The following is a 12,391-nucleotide window of genomic DNA, read 5'->3' on the forward strand; positions in this document are numbered from 1 at the left end:
TCTCTCTCTCTCTCTCTCTCTCTCTCTCTCTCTCTCTCTCTCTCTCTCTCTCTCTGAGGTACAATCAGTGCACAGGAAAAACAATCTCGGCTGGATTAACCGGAATTTCTGGTTCGTTCATATTTTCATCAGAAATTTGACTGGTCCAATCAAGTATCTTTTCCCATGTGCAACGAATTTGTGTATTACAGATTTTGCTGAGAAATTTTACTTGCATGGTCAAAGTCAGTGAGAAATAAGATAGAGTAATAAATTGAGGAAGTGTTTCGCTGAAGATCAGTGAATACTCACTGATCATCGATGGAATATTTCTTTCATTGATTCCATCAGGAACCAACTCATTTTCATCCCTTAATAGTATGCTCGGAAAACTTTCGATTTACATAACCTCCTCAGTCCTGGCGTTCAATCAACTGGAATGCTTTTTCCAAGTCTATAACCTGACTCTATATACGTGGAATGTGTAAAACCATATATCTAACATGTTGGACTATTGATTAATGCGTTATATTTGTCTTAGTGCTCTTGAAATTTAATATTTAGTTGCACTGCAAAATATTGAAAGTTAAAAATACTGGAAAAAATATTTTTGTGTCCCCTCTGGTGATCCCTGAAGTTAAGAGAAACCTTTCATAAAATTTTGAAATAAAATTTGCCTTAAAACTGAGTAAGTTAAACTATTTGTAACTCACGACGAATACAAATCACATATATTTTGTATTTCAATTTTCAAAATTCTTCAAAGAAAATAAAAAAAAATAGGAATGCTTGTTACACCCAACTCTAAGAGAAATTTCGAGGTCATTTTGAATCGCCACTGAAGAGCACTATTGCAATTTGCCACATGGTTAAATTAGGCCCGTGAAAGAATGACAGCTGAGATGAGAGGCTCATGGGAACGATCGCGAATGGGAACGATCGCGAATGGGATATGTACAGATAAATTTTCGAGCAGCAAGTGTCCTATTGACCATTGATCCGCCGAGGAGGCCGCGCGGCATAGCGGAGTGGGTCGCGAATGCGCCTGGTTTGCGTTTCGCGATTAACTCCAGTATCACGGGGAAACAAAACGTTAGGAATGGTCAATAAGAGAAGGGGCCGAGATAAGGGGAAGCGGAGTATCGATCTCGCGAGGCACGTCGCTGGCCTCCTTCACAGGCACGATTCCACCGCGAGTACTAAAGTTAACTGCATTCGAATATCCGCCATTATACATCGATCGTGGGCCGGGATATCGCATTGTTATTACGAGCGCTCGGGAAACTCGTAAAAGGGCGATTGAATCGACTGCATCGCATTACTTTTACATTCCAAGGACGCATACGGGACTAAACGCAAATGCAATGGCCGTTAACTCGGTGGACGATGTGATCGCGCGCGTACGAAGATTCCGACCGGCGCGTAAGGAGCTTCCGGATCAGCCATCGCAGCCGAAAGTGAGACGACATCGACATCGTCACGAGGCTCGAAGGAAGCGACGTGCCTTCCAAGTGAGACGCGCTGATCTTCCTACTTCCTTGAGAGATCGTGAGATCTTGTTTAACTCGTAACCGAAATAACCGATGTCACTCCCCCCGTGATTTCGCAGCGAAAAGAGGCGGAGGAACGGTCGTGCTCGGACGTGGGGCACGATTATCCCGAATAAAACAACGTCGATTTAACGACGCCACTTAAGATCGTAGATACACGCACCGGTCGCGTCCCGGGAACAGATTTAAGTTAAGTCGTCGAATTATATCCCACCCCCCGCTGCTCTCCGAGCACTCGCTAAGTTCAGAAATATGGCCGGCGGCTTTATCGAAACCGTTATCGATTTTGCACTTTCCGAAGGAAAGAGAGCGAAGCTGCGAGACCGGGTTAGAGCGGGAGGCAATGAGGCGGTGTATGTGTGCGTGTGAGGGAGAGCGAGAGGAAGAGAGCGCGCGCGCGCGAGAGAGAGAGAGAGAGAGAGACATTTTCGCTCCCGTATCAGTGGGCAAGCCCCGTTTGACCTGGCACACATGCCGCCCATAGATCAACCAGAACCCTTAGGCCGAACCCCACCATGCCACGGGCTAACCATTAATTTACAACCCGCAGAGTAACCCCATGCCTCAACCCCTGCATACAGGATCCGCGTCCCCTTGCGGCAGATATGAGCTACGACGTGGCGCTGAGGGATTCAACCGCCCCGCCACCCGGACGACGGTCCCTTCTATCTCACCGGCCTGTCTCCTCCGTTCGCCGTCTCCGTCGCGCGCGCCCCTTTCTCGTCATCCCTTAAGCGACCTCCTCCGCCCACCCGCCTGAGGAGCTTCTCCTCTTTTCCCACCAGCTCGTTGCCACGCCATCATGGAAGTTACGACGAAAGAAATTTAAATCTATCGACGCGAACAGACAGACGAACGGACGGACGGTTAATCTCCGGTGATAACCTGCGGATGTATCTGCAGTTATCGCGCGGCGCAAATAGATTTCGATCGGCGAATTATTACTTGGGTTCTTGGATTTTTATCATGGTGTTGGACAGATAGATGGATAGATAGAAAGATAGATAAGTAACCAATTTATAAGGATCAGGAGGATCAATTTATAATGAACGACGCAACTCTGACCCTCTTGCTCGCGGAAGGGAGCAACGACAACCTTCGTTAATCGCCCCGCGCGTTAATTCCACGTCCCTGAATAAAGCCGCTTCTGCTCGTTTTCTGCGCTGCAATCTCGATCTTCGACTTTTTCGTCTACAAGACGGACTCGCTCCCGGTCCAACGTGTTCATAACGAGCTCCCCGCTGGTAAGGGATGGAGAACAAAACTCCTAATTGTCAGTGGACTTCAAACTATCCAGGACACGAAAGGAAAGAAGGAAGGAAGGAAGGAAGGAAGGAAGATGGGAAGGAGGAACGGGAGAGAAAGGGGGATTTGTGAAGATTAAGAGAAAGACAGAAATGGAGACAGACAGACAGAGAGAGAGAAAGAGAGAGAGAGAGAAAGTCGCGAATGAATGCTGCAAACTGAAAAGGGACTGGGAACGTTCTTTGATTTTGCGGGCTTTATTTTCGCTTAATAAGCGGGTGCGAATAGGCCCGGCTGTTGCTTGTGCTTTGTAACTCGATGGAAGTAAGTTGTGCCCTGTTTCGTTTTGTTGTCCGGCAGTTCCTTCTCCTCCCGCGACCCGGTCTCTCCCGTCTGCCCTCCACCCTCCCCTCCAGCCTCGCGCCACTCTCCCTCTCTCTCCCGCGGGAATGAAAGGAACGAATAATTAGGGAAGGTTGGCGGGCACAGCCCGAAAGTTTCTGGCCAATTAATTAGACGGAGAAATGCACGGTACGAGAGGTAACCGGCGCATAAGCGCCAGGGACGGCAATTTAAACAGCGACAATTCGACTGCGATTATCGCTGCACAAACGTTTTGACGGCGCGCTTTTATAGCATAAAGGCTTCGGTTGATAATGGCGGATATTAGCGACTTGAATACCATTATGAAAGCTCCACGTGCTCTCTCTCTCACTCTCTCGCTCTTCTTTTCTCTCTCGCTCTATAAGAGACGAAACTTATAGGACTTAAGATTAAGAAGAATATGTGTGTGCGCGCAAATAAAAGTGAAATCAGGTCGGCGAGGAGGACAGAGCGCAGACAAAATTTACACAGCAATAAATAGTATTGTTGTGTCTCGCAGGTACGAATCAAGACGGATATACAACAGAGATAAAAATATTGAAGATACCGCGTCGAATACTAGCCTGCAGAATTACTGTGGGGATAAGACAAGAGATAAGACCTCCCCCCGCACTTAAGCGCACGCAATTTTCAGAACGTCCCCCGTGTTCCCCCGCAGCGACGATATCGCCAAGTATTGACGAGTCACGCCTCGCAGTCCCCGCTGATCTTAATAAAACACCGTCAGCTTTACGTTTGATGGGCGATAAGACGCACGTGCTTCCCCTTCACACCAGAATAGACTGTATATAGCCGGCTGGACGCAGTCCTCCGCGACCGACCCAGCCAACCACCCACCCACGCGTCGGTTCCTCTTCTTTTCCGACCCTCGTCGTCGGAGACTCGCCCCTCGTTTCCTCCGCTTAAAAACCGGTAATTACCGCGATGCCGGTGCGCTCTGGCATTTACCATCCGCCACGGTGTTACGGTACTTTCTCTGGTTAACGCGGCGACACTGGATGCGCAATTCGATTTTCGCATGACATTGTGTGTGTGTGTGTGCCTGTGTTGCATCAAGTCGCACATTAGTCCTCTCGATAGCGCGGATAACGCGGCGAATTAATTACGCGCTAAGTATCAGAAAGCGCGATGTGCGAGTGCGGCTCACAGCGCGCACTTGTGCAGCACCTCTTGCAATTTGCATAATTTCGTTATAAGCGCGTTTCGCGAGTTCAAAAAGTTATTATAACTTTAACTATTATTATTATCGTTATTGCTATCAACCTCTAGTGGTTACAACTCTTCCCTCTCTCCTCCCCTCCCTTTCCTACTTGTTCTATCTTCTCTCCGTCTCTCTTTCTCTACGATAGTTATCGTATTATCAAAAATGCTATTACCATATTATTATCGTAATCTTGACTTATCGTCGTCGTAGACGGGAATTATAACTTCGCCTCGTTACGCGACTTCCGCCGCTCGACTTTTCTCGTCTGTAATAGTCTCTTTTTCGCGTTTCTTTCTCGCGCCCGCGCGCGGATTGGGAGGAACGCGACGCCGAGAGAATCGGATTCGCCGAGCTGGCGATCGGTGCGCGCTTATTTTTAGCGGGGCCAGCCTTGGCGCGTCAATCATGCCCGCGTTTTTCGCGATTAACGCTTGCAATGAGGAATCCGACGATAATTCGCGCGGGATTGGCACGAAGCCGCGAATTTTCCTACGGCCGAGCTCTTACGTCGGATTTCTGAGCTGTGAAATATGCCCGGCATATTCCGCCAATCGACGTGTAAAACATCGACATTTCCGAGGGATGTAGGTCATCTTCTGGTTGCCCCGAGGGAATATAATCGAAAAGTCGGGAATAACGAAGTCGCGACGGAAGAACAGCACGGTGAAATATCATGAGAATTACACTCTACGTGACGCACACTACGCTCACCTTGATCGTCGCGTGGTAGGATCTTTCATGACCATGACCTCTGTGATGTCTCCATACTTGGTGAAATACTCCCTAAGGCTCTCTGAAACAATACGACAACAGCGATTACTAGTCACGCACGACGACGAGGCGCTGCCTACGTATCGTATCTTCGGCAAATGAGTCGCGCTAAGCATGCTCGATATTCGTGACGAGAGGCGCGATTTTTCTCTCGCCCAAGAGAGCGCAGCTCTTTAGTCGCGCTTATCGCAGCGCGCTCGCGTCATTTTTCACGGGGACGGAGCTTCTCCGCCGCGCAAGATACGGCATCGAAAACTTAAATTATCCCGTCGCGCAGACATCTGTCAGGCGAAGTTAGGACCAAAGGCGGCCCGAAAGATCGCTGACGTTAATTGGAATTAGTAGATAACAACGCGAGTCGACACTTCGGAGCGTAATCCCCGTAGCTTGATAAACGCGCTGCGTGCGCCCAAAGTAAAGCCTCAGCTTAGTACGATCCGCCTCTGACGACAGCTAATTCTACACATTGTGCACCTGTTTCTTACGAGCCCGTCGGCGACCACCGTCTTCGCGTCGATGCGAATAAATAGTGACGAGGTTGCCTTGAAAACGTCGCCGGTAACGAGACTACGCGTTGAGAGAATATTACGGCTTTCTTTCCCGTATAAATCCTCTTCAATCTTATTATGCTTCTAGTAACGCAGGAATAAGTATGAACCTTACTGTCAGTAAGATTTATCTTGCTAAGAAACGTCGTATATTCTGCCAGAAACAGAAAATTTTTTAATAGCTCACTTTAGTTTTTAAGATACAAATGGCACTTATAAGAAATGAAAGAATAATAAATCACTGCAGAATGTCGATCTGTTTTTTGATCACAAAATTCTGTAGTAATTTTTACTACAAACTCTCTCCGTATAAATTTCGTTAGAGATATGACGAAATTTTTAACAGTATATTTCAATTTCTGAAATATAAATAGCACATACATAGAAAAAAATTTGTGGTTAAAATTACTGTAGGATTTTGTAACACCAAGCAATAGATTGGCATTCTGCAATAATTCGTTCTATCCATCCGTTTCCGTACATATGAGTTATTTATATTTTAAGAACTTAAATTTGCTATTAAAATATTTACTATATTGCTAGCGAAATTCATGATGTTTCTTAGCAAGATACTTATTAATCCATTCTTGATAATCTATTCCTGGACTATCAAAAACATAGTAAAATTAACAAGAATTTATACGAGAAAAAAGCTATAATATACTCTCCGTATATTATATATATGAGAACTGAAAAGATAATAAATTACTGCAGAGTGTCAATCTATGTAAAATTCTGTAATAATTTTTATTATAAAATTCCCTCGGTGTATAATTAAGCTAACAAAAGCACGATCGACAATATACCAAAGGACAACACCTTCGAATTATTATCCCCTGCTTTCGCGTAATTATGTTATTAGAAAATTAATTCTGCCAAATAAATTATTCGCAAATAACTATCAAAGAATACTTTTTACATATACGCCCACGGCAAAGAAATTTCTGTATTTAAAGCAGACAACTTAGTTTTTTAATAATCCAGGATATATCCTAAAAGAGTATTCTAAAGCAACAATAAACGCTACTGATTTACTCATTTGGTCACTCACATACAGACGCGAAAGCAAGTGCACAGATTGAAAACAATCCTCGGACAGAGTCCGAGGGAAACAGCTCCATTTATACCGTTGATGTAAACTATATAGAGCATAAACGAGGCCGCCCTGATTGCACAAGCTATCGGCTGAGCCTATTAGGAACTCGATCGTTAGCCCAGACGTTATTAGGATATGATAATTTCAGGTACAATCATTTTGCGGCTGGGTCGCATAAATATACACGCGGTCGGCCTCGCCGTCGCACGCGCGTTGCGCTTGGCGCGAGACGAGAGAAACCGTGTCTCCGTGGATTTCTCAGACAGAATTCGCACCTTGGCAGAAAAGCAGAAAACAGAAAGGCAGAAGCCAATCGGGACTCGCGCTGAAAAGTAGACAAGCAGAAACTGCCGACTACCGCACCTGATCGCCAGCGCGAGTTCTGATTGCTTTCTGCTTTTCTGCCGAGGTGTAAATTCTCCCGTGCGCGACCACGAGGAAAAACAAACTCGACGTCCGTTCCCGCGTTGTTCTTTCGCCTCTTTCTTTTTTTTTTTTTTGCTCTTCTCTCACTTATCTTTCCTTCTTAATCGGCCGAGAAATTATCCAATCGCGCCGCGTGCCGCACGATCAATGCGACCAATGTGGGGCCTCTCTGCACACACACCGCCGCTTCTCACCAGGGACACCCCCTTGACCCTTTTCGTAGGTTTATAGCAAAAGGCTGAACACTGGCGGCGGGCCAGCATGGCCGCGCTCCAAATACGTCTTACACCTTATCTAATTATACGCTGTTTCATCCAGTCCGCTCTTCGTAATGTTCGGCGGTTACTCGCCCGTTCGCGAGCGAGCGGGCTTCGATAAATCCACGACACGCGGAGTTCACGATACGCCGCGATGCGCGAGGCTAAATGCGTACCTCTCCACCACACGTCGAGACGGCGATGGATCGCGCGAAATTCGCCGAGGGGAAGAGGATGGAAACACGTATTATATTATCCGAAGCAGCGCTCTCGCGAATTAGTTGCGCTTTCGATTTCTCTGGTGTCAATCGTCTGTTATCTTTGAGTTACTCGTAAATCCACAACGCGCGCGTGCGTTGTGGATGAAAAAGAAAATTAGGAAAACGACCGACATGTGAAGAATGTCGGGTTGGTGCAAAAGTTCGTTGTGTCTGTCAGGAAAAACGGGAAACAAAATTATCCAATTTTAAAGGATGGATAATTTTCACGCAAACAATGTTTCATTTCACGAATAATTCTCTATCTTTTAGGCGTTTGACTTTTTATTTTTCCTTTGATACTCAAACGAAACTTGCCACGTGAATTTAAGAATGTATTGCCCATATTTCAAGAATAATGGAAAAATTATGAGGAAATTAAAAATTAATTTATGTTGTATCTAAGAGCGATCACACACAAACAATTTGACATTGATTCAGAGTCTGGATCAAAAGTTATTCTACTTGCAACAATGTAAACCCTCAGCAAATATGATGACGTCTCTAATGACAATAATATGTCATTAATATGTTATTTGATATCATGTTAGTATTTGGGTTATATTTTCCACAATGCTATTATGAGAATATATAATGTTTCCATCTATCTTTAGGTTCTATTTTTTTAGCAAAGGAAGAAGTTTGAAAAATAACACGAAAATCTCAATTTTTGCACACGTATACTTTAAATGTTCACAATAGTACATATGCATAGCTTCCTTGTGGCCCACAGATAAAAATTTAAAAGTCATAAATAATATAAAACAGAGAAAATAAACTGTGAAAAGATGATGTTGAAATAAAAATATATTGTTCAACTGTATTGCATACGTACTTTTTTTAATGTATTTCGAATTTTTAGCGACTCTTTGCAGTAAAAATATACGGGCGGTATATTCTTAGAAGAAGAATTGACGAATCTTTTGCACAAAGACGGTAGAACATTGTACTTTGTACTCACGAGGATCGCGCAACTAGTTTGTCGTTAAAACGCCAACGGCGAGGAGAGAACAGCGGACGCGAGATCGCCTTGAAATGCGACTAGTTTCGCCGATTTAAAATATACGATTTAACAGGCAATGACGCGCAAGCGGGTGGGCGGGCGGCGTCACTAAATGGAAATATAAGTTTTAATTGTTGTTTGTGCTTCTCGTGCGACACATAGAACGCGAGCGGGCCGTAATCGCGAGAGCGTGGAGTGCCTGATAATTGTTACTGCCGGGAAGCGGAAAATGGGGGATAACTGGACTTGCTAATTCAGCACGCGGCATTAATCAATGAATTATTGGTATCCCCGGGTCATTAGCCGTCGGGTACCACCTGTTTGGTAACGAGGCTCGCGCATAAATTACAGCCCCCCCTCCTCCCCCCAATCCTCTTGGCCAGCCCAGCGGCCCACCGCTGTGTTAATTAATGACACCAAGTCGGAATTCTTGAGGAGGCGACACAACTACGACGAGGACGCGGAAGAGGACCCGTTATCAACCGCGCTGGCTAATGTTCGTTTCATGACTAAACATTTAAAAGACAATTAGGCCAGGAGATATCGACGTCACCCGCTTATTACATCCGCCGTCGTCTTCCTCCCCCTCGGAAATGAGATTTTGTTAATAAAAAGGGAGATTATCGAAGCGCGTGCCGTTGAATTGCCTCTTAATGGATATGTAATTTGCATTTAAGCCGGCAGGAGAACTTTCGAGGGACAAGAAGCGCGCCGCTCGTCGGGGAAGAGGTGTATCGTCGCGAAGCGATCTGGAATCTTGAAGACTCGGATGGGGAAGTAATCAGACGACGACGTCGACTGGTTTCTTTTTTTCTGTCTTCTCTATCCCCCGACACTCTCCTGACTTCGCGTCGACGGATCAACGCGGATAATGAATTCCCTAATGGTTCGTCGCTATTTTCGAAACGCGCTAGAAATGCAATCTCTCGCGATCCGAAAGTTCGCTTAACTCTCGCCCAAACTTTCGTTACGTTTGCGATCGCTGGGAGGGTAGCTGGCTTTCAATTTCTTCCTTCGAGACGCGGCGATCTTTCAGATAGTTTCGTCTGCGCGACACGCCGGCTGTCGGTGTTATGAAAGCGTCGTTAAATCGAAGGGAGGAATTCCCTTTCTCGCTCGTCACTCCCGCAAATCTCTCTCGCTCTCTCTCTTTCTCTCTCGAAAGTATCTAACGTGCTCAGGCACTTCTTCTTCATGAAGCTCGCGTAATTTTTAATTCTCACGACGGTGCCCCGATAATTTTCGAGATCCGCTGCCGTAACGCCGGCCTACTCCGGCCCAATAAAAATGTCATTAAAGCGGGAGGGGTCCAGGAGGGCAGACAAAGGGGAAAGGGGGTTGGCTTGCCAATGCTTCCTTAATTTGTCCCTGGCCGGCGGATTGATGGGAGCAATTTCGTCGTTCTCGCGAGAAGACGCTCTTAAAACGCGGCCGCGATCCGCCGAAATTTACGGCTGTCATTTCCTTAATTGTTCCCCGGCACAACTTATTTTTCACGCGCGGCCCTCACGGACGTCCCGCATTCTCATTCCAGCCGTTGCAGCGCCGCTCCACGAACGAAGGTACGCGCTCGTGCCTTGGCCCTTTGCCGGTGACGCGACTCGCTTACTCAGCTCCGGGGCTCCTCCTCGTTGCCGTTCAACGGCAACTGCAAGCGGAAGCTGGAGCGATACGTTGCCGGCGCCGAATGAAGTAGTGCTCGGGAGAAAATGGAATGTTTACTCGTAACTTTCTTTGACTCTCCTCCTCTTCCTCCTCCAGGAATGCGGTAATTTACGGCGCCGGGAACAAAGAAGTGCAGTTCGCTCGTTATAGCGGCAGCTAGTTGATTAATTACGGCGTGGTAGCAATAACGAAGCACGGTACAATAGTTATGTGAAAGCCGGTGGATGGTCGTAAAAGTGACCATCTAAATATCACCACCCAGCACACACGCAATGACATATCAATGACGTCAAATGACGTATCAACGACGTGGAGGCGTCATTGGAACGTCATCATGTTCGCTGGGTATTCCAGTGTTGGATATTAATCGATTAAAATTTTCTCCAACTAAAGTGATCGGCAAATCAATCAATCGTCATACGTGCAATCACCAATAATTTAATCGATGAAATTAATCATTAATCGATGCGTAATTAATTACATTCAAAACTTGATTAATAAACAATTTCATCAATTAGAAAAAATTATTTATGTAATTTTATATACGACGATTGACTCTTTATTTTAACCATTGATTTGCGCGCGCTGATTATTTTAATTTAAAAAAATTTAAATGGATTAATATTTAATTACTCGCAGATTTCTATAGCAAAAAAAATAATCTATTATAAATATGCGATATTCGCAATAAAGAGTGAAAATAAATCCACGTTGTGTTCGATATGAAGAAGAAGTAAAATGAAGAGGTCAGATTTTTAAACTTATATACTCGCGCATGTTTTTTCATTCCTTCTTATATATGTGTTGGATACTCTATTTTTGTGTGCTCCCCTAACGGCGAACAGTAAAGCCTGCTGGAGAATTGCGCGTGGTATGGTAAATATTTCCAATCAAATGTTTGCGAGGCAATAGAACTCGAAGTTCTATCTGCGCCGTGGAGGAAATTACGGTTAAGAAGTTTACGAGCGGTGAATTTGCCGAAGTGGCATGCATTGTACTGCGTTTTGCATTGGTGATGTGCCAACCAGGGCTCGCCTCAGCGAGAGAATGCCGCGTCGCTCTGTGCGCTGAGTTTGCAAACTCAAGTTTTGTATTTCTTAACGCAAAACGCGGCGTTTAGCAAACAGCAATGCCCCCGCCGCGCCTTTTCCGCAAATACGAAGTTGTCGTCTCGAAGTGACAGCTTTTGACTTTGCGAATCGCGGCAATTCGGTAACGATTGCACGATAACGGCCTTGGGGAGATCTCCGTTGAGACGCGCCGGAAGTCTGTATGCCGGAAGTCTGCCGAAAAATCGCTCAAAAATCGCGGTCGCAAAACCCAACTTTCTCTCCACCTACGAATCTCCACGGCTGCAACCCTTACTTCACTTGTAGCCCTTCATCCCCACGTCTTCTTTCCAGTCTCTCATCGTGCCGCGCTCGGAACATATTGGCCGCCGCGTCGCGAGGAAGCTCCAGAACCGACTATCCATGTGATAGTCAATAGCGGAAAAGGAGACGGCGAGGTGGCGGGCTCCATTCAAATGAGATTCAACGCTAGGCAGGAATCGGAAGAGATGCCAGGAGGCTGAGGAGAAGCGGAAAGGAGGCGCGGGTGAGCACGGTGCACGCTGGCCTCCGCTCGAGTGTTTTTCTATTCAGAGGAGACTCGCATAAAGTCCTATATACCGAGTTCTATCCTATCCTATCTCCCCGGATCCCCCAGGAGCCAAGGTAGATACGGAGTAAGTGAGGAAGAGGGAAAGAGAGAGAGAGAGAGAGAGAGAGAGAGAGAGCCAAGGAGAGAAAGAGAGAAGGGAGAGAAAAAGAAAGAGAGACGAAAAAGAGGATAGGCGGCCCCCATTCCGAAGGGCCGTTCATTGAAACGAATGGCCTTGTCTGCCTCTTCCTCCTCGTCCCTTCGTCTTCTCTATCTCCCTCCGTCCCGCTCGCTTCCCGTTTCTATCTCCGTTACTCTCTCTCTTCTCTCTCTCTCTCTCTCTCTCTCTCTCTCTCTCTCTCTCT

The 12,391-nt window shown here is 46.0% G+C and overlaps 1 protein-coding gene across 9 annotated transcripts in view; it reads right to left on the minus strand.

The window, feature by feature from the left end:
• LOC116848714 (RNA-binding protein Musashi homolog Rbp6) overlaps window positions 1–12,391 on the minus strand; it is a 926,784-nt gene that overhangs the window by 535,313 nt on the left and 379,080 nt on the right. For 8 of the 9 annotated variants that reach the window (XM_032825098.1, XM_032825097.1, XM_032825095.1 and 5 more), the window contains one exon: window positions 5,074–5,155. In XM_032825098.1, the coding sequence (XP_032680989.1) occupies window positions 5,074–5,155 (82 nt within the window). Of the gene's footprint in view, window positions 1–5,073; window positions 5,156–6,732; window positions 6,757–12,391 lie in introns of those variants that run through there. The other variant, XM_032825103.1, reaches the window with a different exon arrangement.

This window comes from Odontomachus brunneus, unplaced genomic scaffold (assembly GCF_010583005.1).
Source record: "Odontomachus brunneus isolate Ranch 3 - 2012 unplaced genomic scaffold, Obru_v1 Obru_scaffold_098, whole genome shotgun sequence".
Lineage (NCBI taxonomy): Eukaryota > Metazoa > Arthropoda > Insecta > Hymenoptera > Formicidae > Odontomachus > Odontomachus brunneus.